This window comes from Microtus pennsylvanicus, chromosome 2, assembly GCF_037038515.1.
Source record: "Microtus pennsylvanicus isolate mMicPen1 chromosome 2, mMicPen1.hap1, whole genome shotgun sequence".
NCBI lineage: Eukaryota > Metazoa > Chordata > Mammalia > Rodentia > Cricetidae > Microtus > Microtus pennsylvanicus.
In genome coordinates this window covers 18,980,577-19,004,757 of record NC_134580.1, presented here as the reverse complement: position 1 = coordinate 19,004,757, position 24,181 = coordinate 18,980,577, and the positions used below count along the sequence as shown (strand labels likewise).

Sequence of the window (24,181 nt, the reverse complement as noted above, 5' to 3'; positions counted from 1 at the left end):
TCTTGCTGGTTCTCTTTACCTTTCTCCTTAAATACTGTAGAGCTTCTTATATTCCACGCAGTTCATATTATCTAAATAATCTTCATTACTATATAATATATTCAAAATATATTCTGGAGCCAGCAGATGGTTCAGTAAGTAAAGGTGCTTGCTGTTAGCCTGATACCTTGAGTTTGCTGCGTAGTACCCACATCTTTAAGGAAAGAATCAACTCCCACAGAGTTTCCTCGGATCTCCACCCATGACCTTCACATATGCACACCCAAGCACATACACATGTTTACACGTCACACTAAAACAAATGCAAATGCATGTGCATGCGTGTGCACACACACAGAATAAGTTCATTTAAAAATTTAAAACTGTGTATTCAGTAGACAACACAAATGAGTCAATAAATACCTGAGCTGCTGAGTGGGTAAGGCATGTCCAAAGCAGAAAGATAAGTGGGTTTGAATTATTATAATAATTGCTAAGATGATGCCTTGGGTTTCTTAGAAATTAATAATAACAAAAACTCTTTCTTATTTGAAAACTTTGAAGTACAGATTTTAGGTAAAACGCACATAGGGCCGCCAATCCCAAGCAATTTATGACACATCTTGAAAATAAGAGGAACCAATCAGCAAGCTAGGTCTATCCCCAGAGAGATGATCCCTTAATAGCAGAGTTGTCTACCTGCCAGCTGTGCAGAGTGAAATACAAATCAGAGTTTTTAGAAAGCACATCTAAGTGCACAATCCCCATGTAGAGTGGACTCACTTATTTGTTTTTGCAAAAGAGATTTGGTAACAAATCATTTCTTGGAAACAGATTTTAAAAACTTTTGTTTTTAAATTTTAATTATTGATAATTTCCAAAGAACCTCCTTTTTAGGATGATTTTTGTCTGGCATCTGATAGTTAAGGATCCTGGGTTATATATCTGTTATAGCAGAATGTGGTGGCACATACCTTTAATTCTAGCCCTCAGGAAGTAGAAGTGGGTAGATCTATCTGACCTTAAGGCCAGATAGTTCTACATAGCAAGTTCCAGACTAGCCAGGGACACACAGTCAGATTCTAACCAACCAATAAACAAACAAATAAAAAGTCATAATAATATCAGGGAAATAGAGATAGAAAGTAGACCTGTTGCCTTGATTTGGAATATTATTACAAGAAACTCCAACAGAATTTTAATAAGTCTATCTGGCAGTTGGAAAGCTTCCAAAGGGGAAATAACTGGTTCTATGTGAAGGATGATGAAATCCAGGTCTCATTTTATCATGTGATTGATTCTCATTATGGTTCTCTGGATTAATACTTTGCTAAAGTATTTTCTTCCACAGATGTTAGGTAGTGAGAATAAAATATAACATTCTCTAAGGCACTTGTGAGCCCAGTCATCTTAATATTGTTTGCAGAACTACATTCCATACTTTCATTTGGATAATTTAATTCAATCAGCTCAGAAATTCACAGAAGGGTTAAGAATAAGCTCATAGTTGGTGTGTGTAGCACAAATAATAAAAATCCAGAGGAAGATATTGAGGTTCAACCTGAAGATCAGAAAAGCAAAGCAGGCAGCCATTGGCTCTTACATTTTCCTCAGACCAAAAATGGGTGATCCTACCTCCATGAATCCTCAGATTGAGACTGAGAGAGACCTGTCTACTCCCATTTTATTTTTCTCTCTAGTGCTGGAATTAAAGGCATGCACCATCACTGCCCAGTCTCTAAGGCTAACTAGTGTGGCTGCTTTTCACTGGTTTTCAGGCAAACATTGTTTATTAAAACATAAACAATATACTACTATATTTCCCTTTTTGTCCAAAATAAAAATGGTATAACTAATATAAGAAAAATTAAATACAATAAGTACAATAACTATTTATAATATATCTTGGCAATAAGTACATCAACAATGTCTAGTCCATTTGTTTGACAAGTTCAGAGAAAACACTCCATTATCTATCCTTTGAGTTCAATGTCTTGTACATAATTTACTTTCTTCATAACTTGTTTTCTGTGTCTGGTAGATAAGGAAACTATAGCTATCTAGTCTTCAACTCACTCAGAGACTGGCTGGACAGTTGGCTGGTATTTCTGGACAGTCACTCAAAGTTCCTCTGCAATATTCAGCCTAAAGGTTTATCACATCTGACAGACTTTTCTGTAAAGCAGGATATTCTGAAGGCTTGTCCCACCTTGTCTTGACAATGTTTGCCAATCACTCTCTTTTGTGCTCTGATTATCTAATTAGAGCAATATACTCCCAGCAGCCGAGGCAAAGGCATTTTCTCACCCACTGCTTTACTTTTGCCACAAAGAAAGCGAATTCCATGTGAAGTTTCTTTGAGTCCATTATCTTCTCTGAAGTACATTAATGCTTACAGGAGCAGACATGTCTCATTGTCATTAAAAAAAAACCCCTATATTATGAAAACATAGTAAGTGCCATATTCTGTTTATCTCTGAAGTATTTGAAGATGACCTATCTGAAGTTTATCTTTGTTTGACCTTGAAAACATACCTACTGTGACTGCAAGTCTGATTACAACAGGTGGTTAACCACTAACCTGCATTTCCTTATTAAACAGTTGGTATTGATAATTTTCAAGGACTAGAAATTTACATTTTATTGTTAAGTGAGTTGTATAGATACAATACTTTGAACAAGAGTAGAAATGTATGTACAGTATGTTCTAACAAAATTAATCTTAAGTTTGTATCAATACACAAAATTGGTATACAATATACAAGTGTCCAATCCAATGTTTAAAACATTTAAAACTAGTAGTTACTTTTAAAAAGTAGATTCAATAATCTACGATTTTTCTTATCATATATTTATCCTCATTTTTCTTTTCAAAACAAGGACCTTGAATCAAATTTCCCTTGTTTCTCTTTTTCCTTAATCATTATCAATAATGACTTGTAAACAATCCTAAACAATGACAGATATCCATAACCGAATGAAAGACCAAACACTAACCACCCTACCACTTGGGAATGTGAGCATCATGTTTTTAAATTGACTTCCTGCTCCCTGGGGGTGACAGCATCTTTTAGGGAATCCTGAATAGCAAACTTTCGCTTAACTGTGAAGTCCTGAGAGTAGTAGCTGTATCACTTATTGTCTAATCTCTGTGTAATGGGAATGTGCAGGGTTTGTCTCAAGTCCTAGCTAGAGTAGTCTGTTAGCCTGGATTATTTCAGCAAGCCACCTCAAAATTGTTCTGAGCAGTTGTATTCTCAAGGCAATCTTTAGGTGGTGTTTTTCAGCATAGTGGTGTTATCATAGTCCTGGAGGAATTGTTGTTGCTGGGCTCCATTCTCCTTATGGAGATTTCAAAGGTCACTGTTAGGCATGCTCATGATTCATTGAGGAAACTGATAGAGACTGAAATCCAAAATCATGTACAGAAAGGTAGATGAAACCTTCTTCTAGAATTAGTACTTAATATAACCATTAATATCATGACAAAAAGTTTAATATGCATATATATAAATCTTATACCTTAAGAAAAGTTGTTAAAGAGTCAATATGAAAACAAAGGATTATGAGATTAATGGCAATAAAATGGTCCTTAAATATTTGTTTTTATTTTGTTGCATATCAGGCTCTTTTGACATGAGACAGAGATTTTGGATTTCACTTTAATAAGCATGTGTGGGTTTAGAGAATGAAAGAGCCACACTCCAACTTCAAATTTATCTTTGATTTTTAATTAAACTGACCTACAAAAAAAGGCTATTTATATGTCTGTAGAGAGCAGCAAAAACAAACATTTGGGAAGATTTATGAAATTTTATCATGTTGTATATATGATAACCAATAGACCAATAACTCTTTTTCTTGAGATAGCTTTTCTGGATAATTTGTCCTTTTCCTTCAGGTATCTTATTTGTCCAATGGTCTTCAGATTCCTTAACTGGATGCCTGTATTCTCCTGAAAATGCAGAAGCAAAACCCTTCCTTTACCCTAATTTTGGGGAATTCTCTTTTGGCAAGTTATATCTGATAAAATGAAAAGCATTTGTTAGTTTTATAAGTTAGTTTAGATTGAACATCATGCTGTTTAATGAACTATCATCTCTTCTAATTAAGAGGTGACTTATTCAGATCAAATATTTTTAATTTTTGTAGTATCTATAGCTTTTCTTCTTCTTTGGAAACAAAAGGCATTGCTTAACTCATATAGGTTTAGTTATTTACCATTTTAAAGGTAGGGCTATTGGTGACTTTGAAAGATCAGCAGTTGTTGTGCCCTGTTCTTGTACAACCCAAATGGTCAGTGACTATATTTTATATCTTGTAGTATTTTTTTCCAGAAACATATGTTAATTTATGGTTTGTTTCTAAGACTGAGGGAATGTTAGTCTGAGTATTCCATTGTTGTAACAAATCACATCCCCACTAATTCATTGCTATTTCAGCCACATACAGTTTAATATCCCTCTCTTTCCTTCTAGTCCTATACATTTGACTCATCTCATACTTCATTTTATCTAAGGTAAAGTTCTGATCCCTTAAAACTGAACATTTACATTGTGAGGAGGCCAATTTGGATGCCAGCATTCTGATAAAGTTATTGTTACATCTGCACCTGTGTCTACAGACCTTTAATGACAATGTCATTTATTCATAATTTTAATTTGATCTTTATTCCTTTTATAGAAGTTTGCCACAATACTTGCTTTATGGTTTCTCTTGAAGTTTTTGCTCTCTCTTCTCTGTCTGTTCTATTATGCAGAGGAGTATGGTTTCTCACAATAGGTATTAGGTTCTTTAATTGCTTTGGGAAGGAGTTTTCTCTATGATGGCAGGATATGACTTGACTGAACCAGGATTCGCATAGGGGCCTACAAGAGATCCCTCACAGAGTTTCCTGACAACAAGGATTACCTTGAATATTGCTCAGTGACTTATATTCACTAGTCCAATGCCTGCCTTTGCCACACTTTCTGCATAATCCAGAAGGGAGGGGCATTCTTAATGGATTATTCTTAGAAAAAAACATTGTTTCTGTGAATGCCTTTTCTACAATTCCTTTTAAGGTGACATTGTTTGCCACAGTTATAATACTTGACATTTCATTTTTTCCTCAAACCTCTGGAAACCACCTCTCTTACCCATGCATCAACATGTTCATGAGGTTCAATATTAATTGTATCGAAATTCATTCCTCCAAAAGTGATGGCCTTGCCTTTAATGGCCTAATGGTCCTTTTACATGGAGAATTGGTGTTTTCAAAAGCCATACATTCAATTATTATTTGTCTAGCTTCTGAATTGGTGTCGTTTTATTTACTGATGAAGTCAATTTTTGTAATAAACCTGTAAAGGCTTTCTTTTGGTCCTGTATAACTTTAGTAAATGACTCAATTTTCTTTCCCATTTCTCCAATTCTGTCTCAAGCATTCAAAGCTGTTGTGTGGCATAAATCCAGCATGTGGTTATCATATACAGATTGTCTTTCTACCATAGCATAATTTTCTTCTCCAGGATTTTGATCTTGGTAGATATCCAAACCTCTAGCTTTACTGCATTTATTTTTCAATAATCTTAGCCTCTTCTCTGAACCAGGTACTCCATTGTAATAGTGGACCAGGCTCTAAAAGAGCTTTAATCAACTTTATCTAGTCGTTAGGGTTAATTCTACTACTAACTGACCATGAATTTAACATTTGCTTCACAAAAGCTAAATGCATGCCATATGAGACTATTGCTTCCTTGAATCTCCTTAAATCTAACACTGGTACAGAAGGCCATTCAGCTCTTACTCTATCATTTGGGAATTTCCGTATGGTTACTGGGTATATTAAGGTTGGTTGTTTGAAAACCCTAGGCTGTTCCTCTCTACACATATAATGCAATGTTTAAATTGGTTCTCCATTAAATTTCTGTGTCTGAATTTAAATATCTCCATGATATGTTTTATTTAGTTTTTCTAAGGCCTGTATTTAGCACTCAGATTAATAAACTTTTTTAGTGATATATCAGAAGTGATAAAGTTGATAATGTTTACAATTGACACTACCCGAATCCCACCTAAATTAGAGATCCTCTCATTTAATCATTCCATTTTCAAACTGCCTAGCATATTATCATACAGCAATCAAAACCCCATTGTTATGTTGTTTTCCATTTTTAAGCATGTGAAAAAACTCTCTCTTTAAACTAATTCCTGCCTTTAAGAGTTCTCCACTGCCTTACCAAATCTGCTGCCAATGTTGACAAGGATGTGAGGCTGCTTGCTGCTGTGTAGAACAGTAGAAGCATGACTGGATTTCAAGCGAGCTATCTAGTTTGGTAGCAACCCAAGAAGGGAGCTTGGGGAGAGCCCACCAGGGCAGAAAAAAGAAAAACCTAGTTGGTAGGGCAGTGACTCTGTGTAGCTCCAGTCTCTGCAGATGGCTGTAAAGCCACAGGTAAAGGCTTCTTCATTAATTTATATCCTAAATATTGTGTGCCAAATGTAGCATGAATAATAAAACTCTAGGGACAAATATGGGGGTTCAACCTTTAGATCCACTGGTTCTTACCACTACCTCAAACTCGAAATGGGTGTCCTGCCTCCATGAATCCTCAGATTGAGACTGAGAGAGACCTGTCTCCTCCCGTTTTGTATTTCTCTCTAGTGCTGGGATTAAAGGCATGCACCACCACCGCCTGGCCTCTATGGCTAACTATTGTGGCTGCTGGGATTAAAGGTGTGTACAACCACTGTCTGGTTTGTGTGGCTGACTAGTGTGACTGTTTTGTCCTGATCTTCAGGCAAACTTTATTTATTAAAACACAAATGATACACCACTACAGGTGTGTCTAGGATTCCTGTTGGTGTTCCCTACTATTTGGCATTAAAACTACACAGTGAGTGGCAAAGCATGGTCACAAGGCAAGCCACAATGATTTGGTCTCCTGCTGGACTTTAGAAGATGCCACTGAAATTCTTGTTTCAAATGTAGTGACAGTTCACTGGTTTCCTTTGGCCATCCATCATTGCAAGCATCTTTGGTCTTTATTGCATTCCCTAACTATTATGCATATAAACTCGTTCCTGCAAGTTAATTTTATTTTATAATTTTATTTGAAAATTAAATGCTTGGGCCATGAAATATCCTTTCTCATAGGAGCAGGGTCACAAATGGAACCTGGTTCTTTTGTTAGGCTGTACTAAAACTATATACTTACTGAGAGGGGAGAGGAGCTACTGAAAATTTTAGTAAGACATTCTAGTTCAAAAACCATCAGCAATACAAAGTCGTTGAGGCAGGAAGGCTTGGAGTGCACTGCTGTGGCTATCTGTAAAGGTTGATGAGAGCCTGAAGATTCCGTGTGAAAGGGGCACAGAAATACAGGACGCTGCAGTTTTATAGGCCATGCTTTCTAAAGGTTTCGAGATTTGTTGTTGTATGCTGCTGGAGGGTGATGTGATTTGATTTATGCATTTTAATGATGTGTGCCTGCTGAAGTGAAGAATGAGGTCAGAGAAGCAAGATTGCAATAAAGGATAACAGTTATGAATCTGTTGTAATTTGACTGCATGACTCACATTTGACAATTAAAGCCACTGAAGTGATAAAAGCCGTCCCATCTGGAATGTATTATGGCTGTTTGATTACAGATGACTTCTCTGTCAGATGCAAAATGCGAGACATTTCATGGCTCTCTTGAGTACTGGTGAGAGTACCTGGGTAGACAGTGAAATCAACTACAAAGTGACTGAGGCCAGGGATGAAGATTTAGGGACACTAGGGAAAGAGATTTTGAGTTGAGATGTTCCTCCTCCATCCCAGTAAACTTTCAAATGCAGACATTGGCTAGGTGATGTTCAAAGACTACAGGCAGGGGTCTGGAAAGCACCAATCAAAAGACTTAGGACTTTGCATACTTTAAAGAGAAAATAAGTGGAGAAAATAAGATGACAGGTTCTTGAGAAAACCGACAGCTTCAGAGATCCTGTTGGGAAAACATAACCAGACTCATCATTTTCTAAGCCTGTTACTACATGCCACTGCTGGCTCCAGCCCAGGCAATGCTTTATCCTGCACTCAGGCTGGTGATAAGTCCACTTCCTTGTTTGTTCTACTCTAAACCTCTCTTCCCCATCCCTGCTTCCTTTTCCTTGAGTAACCATATGCATTGTTGTCCCATATACACTGTTGTCCCCCATACATTGTTGTCTTAGGAACAATGCTGCTCTTGGGGCTTTTCTGGCTCAAATAGTTACATGTTTTTTCTCCCTCACATCCATGGGTCACTATTTGAGGACTTTATCCAAGAGCACACAGTGTTTGCATCTTTTCTGCCCCTTTAATTTCTTCTAGTCCCCCAACCTTTCATATACTAAAAATGTGTTTATTAAATCATTTCTTTCTCTTCTCTTCCCTCCAACCCCTCCCATGTTCCTGTCTTTACTCCCTCTTAAATTCATAGCCTTTTTTAAAACTACTATTGTTACACATGAACATGCATGTGTGTGTGTGCATATGAATGCACGCATATGCACATACATATATGTGAATGAATATATAGAGTCTGTTTAGCCTTGTATGTATGCATGTATTTTTAGCACTTTACCCCTTAGTATTGGATAACCACTAAGACGGTTTGTTCTGAGGATGACTAACTCTCTTTCTGTCAGCAATTGAGAGTTGCCTGTAGTTCTTCATCTACATGGGTAAGACATGGTCAGATTTCCCAAATTCAAGTTGGCATGTCATCCCATGTTGTTCCTTTTCAGGTTTGCTATTGTATAGGTAGCTGTACTATTGAGATTTCATAGATATAGCTTCACTGTCATATTTAGAAGACACACTATCACGGCAGGCTTCCTGTTCTTTTGGCTCTTGCAACCTTTCTCTCTCCTCTCCTACAGTGTCCCTGAGCCTTAGGTGTAGGAGTTGTGGCAATAACAATTGGGGTGGGCACTCCATGGCCAGTTGTCCTCTGCATTTTGATTAGTTGTAGCTTTTTCTAATGGTCTCAATCTGCTTGGGGTGAGAAGGAGACCTTCTTTGAGAATTGAGAGCAAATATACGGACTTCCCCTTTCCTAAACCAGTGTGACTCCCAACTTCATTTTAATTTCTTACCTTATAACCACAGATGAAAGTAGCCCTCAGATACTTTATGTTAACTTTTAAGAGTCCTTGTCTAACTGTCCCCCCTGTTATCCTCTGATGTCTGGAGGATGAAAAGCTTTTGGATCCATGTCAAATGATGATATCTAGCCTTATAAACACAAAGTATTTACAGTTGATATGTGGGTCAGGTTTCCTATCCCCCTGCTAGTAAAATCCAGAATCTGCCTTAGGGTCTTGAATCATACATAGAATTACTTCCTACCTGGTCTCATCTGGATGACTGTTACATAATTACTCTTTAATTTGCATGAAATGGGATGGCTTATGTGGAAAATTGGCTCTTAATCAGGACTTAGTATCAATAGAGGTACAACTGATAACATTACATAATTAATGTTATTACTTAGTAACACTAAAGTATTTCAGATGTAACACTTACTAGTATTGCATAGAGTTCTTAGTCTTCTACTTCTTTGCATGCCAGGTATTTGCATGTTGCATCTTAAACAGCTTTAAGAACTAGTGTTCCACTGGAGATAATGTGTTTCCTGGAGATGCTATGTTACACATGAAGCTTCTTCTATTTGTGAATTGTATTTTTTTAAATGTATATTATATGTGTGTGATCATTTTTAAAATAAATTGGCTTTAATCAGTGGATGCCAATTTGTTGAAACCTTGGTTTTCATTCAGTGGCTTAATTAGTTACCTTAATTTGCAGTTTTAGAATGACAGAAATATGTTGAAAATCATCAGTAGTCCTAAAGGAAAATAGACGTAGTTGAAAAATTTTCCAAACGTCTCCTTACAAGTTAGTTTAGAAGATTTTATTAGTGCATTGTAAAGAAGATTAACTTTTGTCGTTCATTAATGTTTTTCTACTAAATGTAAAAACCCTGGGTTTGAAGGGAAGAAATGCTGTTTTTCTCTATTGTTAAACTGTGACAAACTAAAAAAAAATCTGTGACCAATTACTTCTACATAAATATTGACTCCTTTTGTTTAGTGTTGAGTTTTCGGGTCTCCCAAATGATATGACTGTGCCAATAATCGTTTAAAAATTAAGAACCACTACTGAAATGATGTAATACTTTTTTGGCGATTAAAATGGTTGCCATACTGAAGGCAGTGTATGACATAACTAACACTTCATTCTTCATAATGATTGATGTGATTTCTAGAAGTTAAATAAATAGAAAAGAAGTCTGAAATATTAGTAAGTTATTCCAGCAATAGACGTTAGCAGGTAATGACAGTGATATGATCTTTATGGACAGGAGTTTGTGTTTTCTCAATATTACCACATTATGTTAAAATACTAAGAATGTGAGGCATTTCTATCATTTGTTTTTAATGTCTTTTTGACTATTTGTATAGATGCTTTAAAAACTAGCTAAATGAGTTAAAAATGGATAAAAGCAGATTGTGTGATGAAATATAATGGTTAAGTCATGAACTTAACCTTGACTGCTCCCTTTTATTTTGTTGAATTAAAGTGAATTACGAACATAACAATTGAATGTCTTTTAACATAAATTTCCTACTAGTCATGGAAATTATGTATTCAGACAGGCATCAGCCATTGCTAAAGTAGGAAAACTATTTCAAAATTATCTTTAGTAGAACTGTTGAGAGAAAAAGATCATCCTGTGATATGTTTATAAAATTGATTATTATTAAGTTTGTGATATGTCAGTAGAGTGAAACTCAGAAACTTTGATTTCAGGTAATAGTTCGAGGTTTGCTGTACCACTGTGTTCAAAATGTCCTGTCTTACATGTGTGTCTATATGTACACTGTGTAGGATAATTTGGTATGTAAGACATATCTACATTACATCATAGCACTTACTGTGACCTTCCTTGTCTTCAGAATGGAGCTGGAGGTGAAGCTATTTAACTTAGATAGTTATAGTATTCCAGTGTTGGACTTTCATAGCAAGTAATACATTATGAGTGTATAATAATGTTTAATTCCAGGGGATAAGAGGGTTATGTTTCAGAAAACTATTCTATAATTTTCAAATATTGTCTACAGATACTTTCTTCAATAATCCTCCCAGGAATCCATGAAGTCAGAATTATTATGTCCACTGTGTAGATTAGACTGCTGAGGTATAGGGATACTGGTATGTGGTTGAGCTTGGGCATGGTGCAGACAACCAAGACATTCATGAGTGTATTCAATGGTAGTATGTTATCCACTATAGACTCTGTGTGTGTGTGTGTGTGTGTGTGTGTGTGTGTGTGTGTGTGTGTGTGTGTTAGAGAGAGAGAGAGAGAGAGAGAGAGAGAGAGAGAGAGAGAGAGAGACCAGCTTTGTTGTTGGTCGTCAGCTCACAAATAATGCTGAGACATCTTATTAGTTATGCAAGCTCAGTCTAAGTAGGCTGCCCCACTAGTTCTTAAACTTAACCCATTTTCTATGTTCTTATATCTTGCCTCGTGCCCTTTTACCTTTCTTTCGTTCTGTATGTCTGAATCCTTCCAAGTCTTTTTGGCGTCTGATGGGTGCTTAGATTCATCTCCTCTTCCTTCCTCCTCCTGCTCTCTCTCTCTCTCTCTCTCTCTCTCTCTCTCTCTCTCTCTCTCTCTCTCTCTCTCTCTCGTCCCTCCTATATCTCCTGCCTAGCTATTGACTGTTCAGCTTTTTATTACATCAATTGCAGCAATACATTTTCACACAGTGTGCAAACAGTCCCACAGTCTACAGGGAGAGAGAAGGAGAGATTCGAATAAATTACATATAGGAACCTTTAGCATTTGTACAGTTATTTTACTGCAAAGTGAGTTTCTCTTTAGCATTTAAAAACTTATTTATTTATTTAGTGTGTGTGTGTGTGCATACACGCACACATGTGCATGTGGCATAGTGTTTGTGTTGAGGTTGGAGGATGGCTGAGAAGAGTTGTTTCCTACCTATGGATCTCAGGAGTTTACTGGCAGCAAGTGCCCTCTAAGCCATCTCCCTGTGTGCAGAGCTTCCTTCTATTTGTAGAATTTCTAAAGCTCGGAGCAGAAACATAATGCATACAGAGAATGTAGAAAATTATGAAGCTACGGTATAGAATAAAATTCAGGCAAACAGATTAGTAAATATTTATTCTTCAGAAATAGCTAAAATAATAGATCTAAAGAATTAAGAATGTTACGCTGTGTGTAGACCTAGGAAAGAAGAGAGACACTAATATGCCTGTGTATAATCAGCAGAATCCTGACTGCAGAGATGTGGTGTCTTTAGTTGTAACAAATCTCAAATCTGCTGTGAGAATGAGTGATCTGAGCATGCCCACTGGCTATTTGCTGCTTTTTATTCTCATTGTTATTCAATCCCTCCTGCTCCCCTCTCCTCTTTTCATTGCTCTTTTAGCTTTGGCACCAGCCATATTGAGTGTAATAGTCGGATACACTTCAAGTTGCAATGATTCTTAAATATGAACAAAATGTTTTTCATACATTATGCGACTCTTATTTAAACTATAAAGAATGAATTTAACAAACATTGAATGTTTTCATGGCCATTTTGAGGAGAAAGCAGTAGCTGTTATTATATCACACATTGAAGTATTTCTCAGCTGCCCGAGATTCTCAAGGCTGAATTTGTTCTGCAAGGGCTTAGAGTTAAAGAAGGGAGTTTATTCTTGGAAATACCATCACAACCTAATTATAATGATTCCACAACTGGGTCACAGCACCAGCATAAGAAGCAGCGAGACACAATTTATGGTGCAGTTTGTTTTTATTTCCATCTCTACATACAGCCAAAACTACCTAAAAATACCCACTGAAAGACACTAATTATTTACACATGAGTGTAAAATGCAGAGCAGATGTGAGCCATTAAGCCAGCTAAAACACACATTGAATAAAAGTTTCCCACCTCGTGACTGCCTGGTAAATACCATGTGCTGACTTTTGTGCTGTAGGTAGTGAATGCGTTGCTTGACACTGACTGTCCATGCCCAGAAATGCAGGGCAAACCCAGAGATGCTGGGAAGATGGGGCAGGATAGGAAAACTGGGAGGATGCCCGTAGGTTCATGTTGTAACACACGTTTTCCTTATTTAACTATTTGAAGCTTCTCTCTGTGAAGCAATATTGATGCTCCCGTGTTTGCTGGTAGGTGTGTAGGGTGGTACCCATCTTTATTTTGTTCTTTTGTGCAATAGCATACAGCGTTGAATGAGCCTAAGAACTCCATTACTCCATTGACCAAATCCACCTAACATATTTTTGCAGCAGCTTGTGGACATAAATATTGTTAGTAAACATTTCTCTGCAGCGTTTTTTTTTTCAGCTACTCAGCAGAACAATAATTTCCCAAATGCCAAGCATTTGGAAGACCAAGGATTCAGCTCTAGGTAGCTTTAGGATTATTCGTCTCCCAAATTTTAAATATATATATATATATATATATATATATATATATATATATATATATATATGTATATATATACATATATACATATATATATATATATATACTAGTGGAATGCAATTTAAGTATAGATTTAATTTTTAATAATTACAATAAGGTTTTAAGTTGTTTTGCATCCCTAGAAACCAATTGAAAAAGCCCTGCATTTTAAAGACAGTACATCCTCTGTTAAGTCACCAAGTTCTAGGTTTAGAGTGAACTTCTGGGCAGTCTCTGGGCTGCTCCCCCTGCCTCAAGCTCTACCCTACACAGGAGCAGTTTACCAAATCCGTTTCCCACCACTCATTGCAACCTTGGATTGAGTCTTAGCGCTTTGCTTAATATTAGCAACTGTAAAGTCCTGAACGCAAATTCTTTCCTGTCATGAGCCCAGGCTGCCAGCTGGGAGTAGATCCGTGCTGTCTGGACGCTCTACTCTGTGTCCCTGCACTGACCAAAGCTGTCTGGCTGCCTCCAGTTGTTGAGCCAAGAGATGCTCAACATCATGGTTCTTCACGTACATTTCTTCTCTTTACTTGAGCTGCGTTCTTAGCTCACCGCTGGCTTACTGATAGTTTTCCCTAGGACCGATCCCACTGTCCTCTCAAGGTTCACTTACTAGTCTACTTGGGCCTTTTTCACCCGTTTGGACTTAGGACACTCACTATCCACATCGTTTTCCCTGCACCAAGTAATGAGGGATTTTATTTCTCGGCTTGTTGGCTTTATGTGTATCTGAGTGGAGCTTCTCTCGCTGGCTAGAAGTAGAGGCAAGCGGGCTGGACCTAGTGAGCCTCAGATTCATCTCCTGGATTTTCATTATGGCTCCGAGCAAGCTGCTTTATTTAAGCCTCAGTTCTCTTCTCTATAAAGCGGGCCCGGTAGTAGCTCCCAGACATGAATTTTAATTTGCGAAGTCATTTTTCTGAAACTCTGGTGAACTCAGTGGCACACCTTGCACATTTGACAAATAGATTTATCGACTCTTCGGAAAAATGAAGCATCATATTTAACATCTGCCCTTGATCCTCGGGACTTCCCCTTGCTTATTCAATGGCCAGAGCTCCTCTCTGCAGAGCTTTAAGGATAGCCGAGATGTCTGAAGCATCCGGGCTACTCTGAAGCACCGGGCTTCTTCCTATTGCCAGTCTGCTTTCGCAGGGCATGGATCCAGACGGTAGCAGAGCCCTAGTCTTATGGTCTAGTAACACGGCAGTACCTGGAAGCTCAAATAACAAAGCGGTTCTGTGACTAAAGTGTGAAATTACATGTGGACTTGGAGAAAAACAGCATGGTAAAATCCATTCATATTGGGCTTATTTTTGGAATTGAGAATTCTGTATTTCGGTAACAAAAAATGCGAACGTGATGCGCGAGGTATCTGTTGCACAATAATCTGGGAACTTATGAGCTTTAATCCTTTTATCTATTTTAGGACTTTCTGGGCCAAGTGTTTTGTACATTGGGGGAGATTGTTGGTTCACAGGGAAGTCGTCTGGAAAAGCCAATAGTGTAAGTACTTTTTAATTCAGACAGTGACATGTCAACTCTGGCGTTTCTATGTTAGCTATTTGGAACTCATGAATATATGGTTATAGAAGAAAAATGAGTTTTAAAATTTTTACTGGAATTTTCTCTTCCAGTAACTAATTTTGGCATTTTAATAAAGAATGTATTCCAGCTGTCATATGCTCTACAAAAAAATGTTCAAAAATTAAATTGATCAGATTTGGAAGGAAATGTACTGTATTCTTTTTGTTCATGCTGTTAGATTTAATACTTTATGGAAAATAAATTCACTTCTTTAAGTCAGAACATATGTGTAGCTCTACTTTCAAATCCTTTGTTCAATAATTGTGCTTTTGATGATTGAAATTTTAATAGTTAATTGCGACATTGCTTTCCCTGGGCAGAGATGCATGCAACTATGTTCACTACAATAAAGCATCATTGACGAACCAAAGAAGTGATTGCATCCACAGGCAGTGTGGGGAACCAATGAGTTCACTGAGTGTATAGAAACATGGGTCCGTGGTTCCTTACAGATTAGCAGTGAGCTGCACCACCCAGAAGTCCCACCTCAGCAGAAGTGACAGCCTACCAAACACTGTACTGCCTCCTGCATCCGGTACCCTCTGAGACTGCCTGTAGCTGAAGCAGCAGTGTGTGTGGCTGGTGTGTGGTTGTTCACAGTGGTCCCCTCCTTCCAGGAGGGAAGATCAGCAGGACATGTGCCAGCAGCTACTCTGATTTGAGACGGCAGCAGCCATGGCATCCCCAGAGAGCAAAGCACAGAATTCCCTAATCGTTTTTAACAGATGAGTTGGTGGAAGAAGCAGTGTGGGATTCTGATGACTTTGATTTATTTATTTATTTATAAAAATCAGGAGCTCCAGGAAATCCCAATCAACAACGAGAACTAAGCACAATGTCCAAACTTTAGGAAAATTTGAAGCCCTGTCTTCACCACATCACAAAATAAATATGTCAAAGCGACCTGTTTCTCTTTAGCCTCATGGAAGTGAGATTGCCATGTTATGTCTCTCATATTCTATATAACATTTAATTTCATGTGTGTATCAGCAGTATACAAAACAGCTCACAAACAATTCATTTTGACTTCTTTTATTTACCTTGATTCTCCGAATCTCTTATAAAATTATTACCAAATATCCGTTTGAGGTCTTCATTGTATCTATTCCCTTTTAAATATTCTTGTTAAAAGTAACTTATTTCCATCTAGTTATAAAACTTAAATGTTGATTAGTAACATGTATTTATGCTCAGTTTACTAAGTAATAAAGCCAGCTGTGGAGACTAAAGGAAGCGGATTGCCGAAAGATTAAGACTAGCCTGGGTACATTGTGAGAATGTTCCAGAATAGCTAGCCTGGGTACATTGTAAGAGTGTTCCAGAATAGCCTGGGTTGTAATGTAAGATCCTGCCTCAAAAATAAAAACAAAACAAAACAAACAAAGAACAAACAAAACCAAACCACCAAAAATATCTTCAAAAAACAAGTGGTAAAGTAATTTTCTAAGTAAATTAAGTGCTTTTAATTCTCGTGACATTTTTTAGTCAAGTGACTAGTGTTCATAAGGATTCCTGGTATAGCATGAATCTAACTTTAGTTTTTTCTAAGAAAAAAACTTCACATTACATATTCTACTATCTTCATGGTACCTTTAATATTTTTCAAGAGAGAGCATACACAGTAGAGCATGAAATTTTCATTTCAAATCAGAGAAATGGAAGGGACAACTGGCAATCATATTTTTAAATTGGTGGCTTTATTGAAAAATTATAACTGCTCTATTTTTCCCTCTAGCAAAAGAATTCTTTTATTAATTTTAAACATCTTTTAAAAGTCGAAATTATTATTTTCACTGGGGTGTGTGTGATGGCTATAGTATAGCTTAAGACTGTACCCTTGATTCAGCTAACACAAAATTTTCATTGGAAGAGGCAAACAAATGTGAACCCAAGCCAAGAGGTAACAGTACCTAGGGTAATGATTGGAAGGCTGAACTAACCTTAGGAGAATTTAGTAGTTACTGAGTTGAGCTGGTTTTGCACGACTGTGGTACCCAGAGACTCCCGAGAAGTGAAGATGTGTGTGTCTCTGTTCCCCAAAGTCCCCTCTCTCTTGGACCACCTCTCACCAGCTGAGCTGACCAGGCAGTCACTCAAAAACAGACAATTTTCAGGCTGTTTCCGAAGGCTAGGGATAGAGATGAGAGCTGCACATTCTCCTGCTTGTAGGCAGTACCTTGACAATACTGTTAAGAGCTCTGGCAATCTTCCCGTCCTGCTGAGCACACACTTCTGAAATGCAGGCGCCTCCCGAGGTGGGAAATACACCCACAATAAACAAAATTGATTCATCTTGAATTTTAAAACTCTTCCTGTGTTACATATGTTATTTATCTTAAATAACATTATTCAAATGATTTGACATTTATTTACTCATTCATTTAGGTCACAGACTTTTTTTCGAATTAGTTTCCCCTTTACATTCCAAGTTACTCACAGCGCCCCCTTGTTCTCTTTCCTTTAAATGGCCTGGTTCATATTCTGATGAGATGTTCAGAGGCCTCTTTCCCAGCTTCCTATGCAGCTGAGTTATCACACCTCATCAAACACAGGCTTTTAAATGAAGAGTAAAATTGTAAACTTTGGTGATTTAGAGAAGACAAAGTAGCATCCTAAATTATTCATTAATCAAGCCTTTGACAACTAAGCCAGGTTTGACATAAAGGCAAAAAAAAAAAATGTTTCTTGTATGTAGCCCCCATGTCTTGTTAAACAATCATAATTTGAATTTAAACTTAACTAGTCTATTCCTGGGCTTCAGTGATGGCTGTCTTTAAAGATTTAGGTTTTTGTTTTCTTATAAAAAATGCTTTCTAAAATAGTCTCTAAGAACAGAGAACGAACACGAAGTGACTTGGAGTCGTATCTAAAACTGTTTCTTTAATTGTATTAGCATTTCAGCGTTTTTTGCAGTTTTAAGTCCATTTTGTTGGATACAATATATTTACCAAACCTTTAGTACCAAACATTTTTTTGGTGTTTTGCTGTTTAACTTTGTTTGGGACTTTGACTAGCTTCCTGTGGCTTCTGGCCCCTCTTTTGAGAGGTCTCATCATTATTTAGCCTTGCTCTCACTGGGCCCTCTGTTTTCTCATGCTGTGAGATCAGACCCAACTTTCTTTGTCATGTTCTCAGAGCCTTCCCTCATCTATCTTTAAGTGGTGAACTCAGGAGAGAGTCAGCTCCAGTTTAAGAATGACTGCGGTTATCATCTGGAGGGAAATGACGATTATGTTCCTCAAGCAATATGTTTTCTCAGTTTGTCCCTTTGAGTCAGGCACACAACAATAGCCTAAAGACACTAGGTAGGTCCCATGTTCTAAATAGTGTTCATAGAAACTAAGTCTTTTAAATTAGTAGACTTTCAGCAGACAAGATCTCAACTGTGACATATTATATCTGTACAACTGTGAGTTACACCAGTGGCATGAACAATTAATTGGACCAAAGGGAAATATGCAGCTGTGGTAATGGAGGGGGTTTGCCTAAGCTTTGGAAGTAATCAGAAACTGGTTTCTCCATTTCCCAGATTTGAAATTGAAGCAAAATTTGCTTTAAATTCCTCAGCTCCAGTTCCTCTTTAGAAGCACCCTAATAATACACTTTTAACAGGGTTGTAAGAAATAGCAATGCTTTATATAATAAATTTGTCTTGAAGAACTTGGGATTTAATAAACATTGAAATAGTGGCAACTGTTAATACTGATGTTTAAAGTATGCAGCAACTTCTAGGAGAAACCTCTTAAACCAATTCCTTAATCTCCTCCCTCTGCTTTCCTCCCTCTTCACTCTTCCCTCTTCCTTGGTTGTGGCCCTTTCTGTGTGTTAAGATTCAGCAAACTTAGGGAACGAACAATCAAAAATCAAGTTTGATTTTATTATGTAAATTGTTATCTAAGTATAAATATTACAATTATTTTGTCCATTTGGGTTTGTACCTGAATACCAAGTTGGATTACTGAGATGAATTCCACTTTTTATTATGTGTTTTTTATGTAAAGATGTGGTTACTGCTAAGTGTCCTAAATTTCTGTAGGGTCAGATGCATGCATGGTCTTACACAAATGCAAAGAAACCAATCTAAAGTTCAGTGTCAGTTAAAAACCTTGGTGTGTGTAAACAGCCCGTGAATGCAAATACATATCAGTAACATTCACGGGTGATACAGTCTGAGGTCACCTGGGAGAAGGGCTTCGAGGAATAACTGAGAAGTTTATCTTCTTCATGGTAGTTGATGTGGAAGAACCTGTATACTCTGGACAGCCCCACGCCTTGTGCTTTGGATCTTGGGCTGCATAAGCATAGGAAGAAGCTGAGAAATACTCACAGACGTGCATTAATTTATTGTTCAGTGGATGTGCTATGGCTTCCACTTCCTGTCACATTGACTTCTGTGAAATGGTAGGCTGTCATCCTCTCTGGGAGCCAAAGAGACGCTTCTTCCCTTCAGTTGCTTTGGTTGGTATACTTTATCATGGCAACAGAAAGAACTAAGACAATGTTATTCAATATTTCAAAAATTAATGCATTTCATAGGGACATCAGATATTTGAGCAACACAAGGTAAACAGAAAACTTGTCTCTTTCTGTGGGGTGGGGGAACAGTATCCAAAAAACTGCATGTTCTGTAAAGACCAAGGGTAGTAAATTCTAATACTAATCCCTTGTGTGTCTGCCACTAGCTTGTGAACTTTATGTATGATGGGAGTTTAGTACTTAGTTGAAGCAGTTTTTCTGCTTGTTTTTGTGTATCAACTCTGGGAAGAGCTCCAGAAATACAAGTGTTTATTTCCAAAAGGGAAGGTGTCCACAGTAGGATATTCACAGCGGCATTTCACTCTGTGCTATTCAGAAATTCTAGCAGCCACAGTTAGTGTCATGGAGATGAACATTTCTGGATGGGAAGGTGTAGAAAGACATGGCAAGTCATGAAAATTTGCCCAAAATTTATTTATGTTCATCAAAAAAATATCTTTGAATGTCACCAATAGAGGCAAAGCTCAGAATGGTTAGTCTGTTATTCTGTGGAGATATGACATTTCCTTCATCCAGATGAGACTTGCATGTAACTCCTATAGACATTCTCATATGAGAAAAATGAAGTAATATTCACTATACTGAGCAAATAATAAAGTGGTGAGAGTTCTTATTTCTCTGTCAGATAAAATATGGGCTTAATACATGCCTTTCCTGAAACAAAAGTCTTTATTGGAAAGTGATTATGGTCAGGAAAATGCTAGACTTGAGTGTGAAAGCTGAAAAGGCCTAGTTATTCCTGATCTTGCTAAGTTCCCCAGTCACCCATCAAATGAACAGCTACAATTCCCTGCTTATATGAGTGGAATTAGGACGGCTTAGACTGGTGTTTGTAGGCCATTTTTATTATGATGAATTATCATGAATGTGGAAAAGAATTCAGGAGGTTTTTTTTTTCCCCTCAAAGAGATTCATTCACTTTGGTTTGGAAACTGATTGCAGGTTGTCAGCAAAAGCATAGTTCAAACCAGGGAAATAAAGAGGGATATTTAATCTTGTGCTCCCGAGGTTGATATCACAATGGTAGATGGATAATGGGAGTTGAAGATGATTTTGAAAATGGCCTTCAAATTTCTGTAAATAGCTGGATAGGGCCAGTGTAAATGCAGGGAATTCAGATAAGAGGAAGGTGTCCCTTTGGGCTTGCCATACTACTCCACAAGCTGTGGAGGCAGTTGGGGCTTTCTGTGCTAGCCTAACCTTCTTGCTTCTGAAATTTTCCTGCCAATGTCACGATTGAAGGTATCAAATAAGACATGATCTATTACTTTGGGAGACAAATTATGAGTTAATTACTACATGTCTTTGTGCACTGAATAAATATCCCAGGTATCAAGTGACTTAAATATCATGACTGTCTTAAAAAATGCTCCCTCTCCAGTGTTTGGTAAACTAAGCAGAAAAACATTTCATAGATACTTAAGTTTCCTTCACGTAGACACCCACAGCTTCTTGGCTCAGCCTTTCCCTCTTGTGTAGGACATAACTTGAAGATTTTAAATTCCATTTAAGAGTGTAATCAACTTAGTGCTGTGGTGAGGAAACTAGCTGGCTAGGAAAGCTTTTTGTTCATTTGTTTTTGCTGTTATTTTTTGAGACATGGTTTCTCTGTGTAGCCCTGTCTGTCTTGGAACTCTCTCTGTAGACCAGGCTGGCCTCAGACTCAGAGATCCACCTGCCTCTGCCTCCTGAGTTCTGGGATTAAAGGCATGTGTCACCACTTACTGTTCAATAGTGAGGAAAGATATTTATGGGACAACCTTGGAACATTAATTAACCATTCTGACCTGTAATAGGGGACACACACACACAAAAAAAAAACCAAGAAAACCTGTTACTTCTTAAGTATGTTCAGAAGCGAAATGTCCCTGAGAGAAAGACTCCAAGTCCCCTCTTCTGCGTCAGTGACACAATTTTATGTGAACAAGACAAATGTCAAGTATATACACTGACAATATGATTGCATCAAGGTATGGTTGAAGGGAAGGTTTTTATTACAGACATTATGGAGAACAGTCATAGGCATCTAGAAGATTCCAGAACGGGTAGAGAAAGTAGACTGAACATGGCCAGCAGTCTGGACCAGGTCATGAGAGGAGAGAGGAAGGGAACAAGAGAGAAAGACGAAGAGAGTGTGAGAAAAGGAGACCAAGGGTGTGCACAACCGAAACAGCAGGGTTCTAAGGACCATGAGAAGCTGGGAGTAGGGAAACCCATGGTCTGGAAAGAGTTTAGGGTAAGGAGCATGGTCTGAGAAGAACCAGGATGCCAGCTTGGATTCTTAAATGTGCAACAGGAACTCTGATACTGAGGGAGCCCAGAGGCCAGTGTGTGCTTTGGTTTCTAATAATCAGCACCTACAGCCATTTGTTCCTTCCCCCAGTGAGGAGGAAATGGCCCCTTTGGTAGAGGAAAACAGGCTTCACAGGCTTCTGAGGAAGGCTGGCTTTTATCTAACTGCCAGAATTTGGACGTGACACCAGGAAATATGCTTGAGTTCATTTGTCAGAACTGTGTGAAATCTGCCCCTAGCATCCGATCTTCTGCCTTCTTGTTTTTCTAGTGTAGAATGCCTAGGGGGACAGTGTAATTATTTGCCGTCTGTTTTAGGAGTCTGAGGAGAAGGGAGAGGCAGAAGTTTCTCCTCTCCAGCAGTGATTCCTACAGTCAAATCTGAGCTACATATAAAAGTACCTGAAGAAGGGAATGTTTGTAAGAGTGGAGGGTGTTCTTATAGTGTCTGCTGTTACCTTTACCTGCCAACACCCTGTGGGCCAGGTAACAATTGTCGTTATTCTTGTACGTCAGGAAACAGCCAAGAGGGGGATTTCAGAGAATCAAAATGTAAATGGATGCCTTTGGCTTCTGAGCTCACATGCTTAGCCATAACACTTGGTGTTGCCATCAACACACTGTGTTTATTAACAGCTTTGAAGGAAGTTACAAAGCCCATTTTGTGCTGGTAACATAAAAGATTTCATTAGGAAATCAAGGACTCCAACTCTCAAGAATGAGCCTCCCCTTCCCATATGTCTCCCCTCCCTGCTTCAAGCATGGCCCTTTGCCCCATCTTTCCTTAAGGTGAACTGGGCTGCCCTGTGGTATGTGGAGACACCACAGAATAATTATGGAAGACAAAACATGTGCAAAAAAAAATCCTTCCAATTTGGGAATGAATCAGACAAGGACGCGGTTCTTCTTTGAAGAATCATCGCTTTCGAGCTTCAATGTGGCGCCTCAAGAGCGCCCAGTGTCCCCCTCATCGCTGTCTCATTCTGGTACTGTAGGCTTCCTTGCTTTAATGTTTTGTTTTTGTCCTTCTTTGGTGAGGCTTCTGTCCCTGAAACAGCTGAAATCTGTGGCTCTTCACAGTGTCAAAATGTATACAACAACAAATTCACAAAGTTCGGTGGTTTCAAGGGAAACAATTTGTCAGCTAATTCCACCTACTCCAGTATCCCGGCTGAGGCAAATGTAGGTTATTTTATTCCACTCTTAATGGCTAATATTAACTGTAATGTTAATAATGGATCCTAGCTCAGGACACACCGTAAACATGTCTATGTCCCTACACGCATAGATGCGTTTTGGGGAATGAAAACAAATGAAAGAGGGCAGCTGTCGAGTCCCAAAGGCGTCAGAGCTGGGCTGAGACAGAGCCTTATGGGTAAGAAGGAAGCAGCCCAGTGTCTAGAGGAGCTGTAGCTGGAGCTGCTGAGGTGACACCAGACAGCAAATCTCTAAAGGGGAAGGCTGAACTGGGGTCTGAGAACAGGAAGCAGTAGGTTCAAATCCAGACAAGGGAAAAGGTCCAATAAGCTGCATCAATAGCACAGGCCTGAGTGGAGCTGAAGCTTTGAGGACTGGCAGGGACTCTTCTGTTTGCCAGTGTTTGGTGCCAACACCAGGTATCAGATGACGGTTTGGTGTAGAGCCGGATTGTCACAGAGTTAGGCATGTATATTTTATGAGGTCCATGCAGGAGAGTTGTACCATTCCTGGGTCTGTGTGTTTTGTAAATTCTTGCTTTCGGTTTTCTCTGACTTGATTTTAACATGCCCATGGCCGTCATAGTCTCAATTCACCTAAATAAGCTAACAGGGTGGCTCCTTTTCCATTCTCCCAGATAAGTTATTTGTAGCTTGTGGGTTCAAGTAGGGGCTATAGTCATCTTCCTGCCTAAAATGGAGTCGAACTGCTTATGAAACGGAGGGAGCGTCCTAGGGCAAGGCATTTCGAAACCTGAAAATCCACCATTTAATACAGTATTGAGTAACTTCTAGTGGGCAATGCCTGATCTCAACCTCATCCCTCACAAGCTTTGTGGACACTCCAAGGCTCATATTGTCCTTGCAGGAAGAGACATAGATATGGTGTTAGTTTTTGTGTGTTTGTTTCGTGGTCCCTGTGTATTCAGTCTTCACGGGGGCACAGTGTCTGTCATTCTAGAACTAGGTACAGTCAAGGGAAGTCAGTCTCTGAGAATACACCCCAGTGAGTGGAAAACCTTCACTATGCCCAAATTCCTGATCTCTGCTTTGAAAGCAGTGTCTATCAAGCGCTC

General features: G+C 38.3%; 1 protein-coding gene across 1 annotated transcript in view; it reads left to right on the top strand.

Annotated features, from left to right (window-relative positions):
- Positions 1–24,181, top strand: part of Cpne8 (copine 8) — a 183,722-nt gene that overhangs the window by 59,716 nt on the left and 99,825 nt on the right. Inside the window, exon 6 of the mRNA XM_075960372.1 lies at positions 14,924–15,000. Coding sequence (XP_075816487.1) covers positions 14,924–15,000 — 77 coding nt within the window. The remainder of the gene's footprint in view (positions 1–14,923; positions 15,001–24,181) is intronic.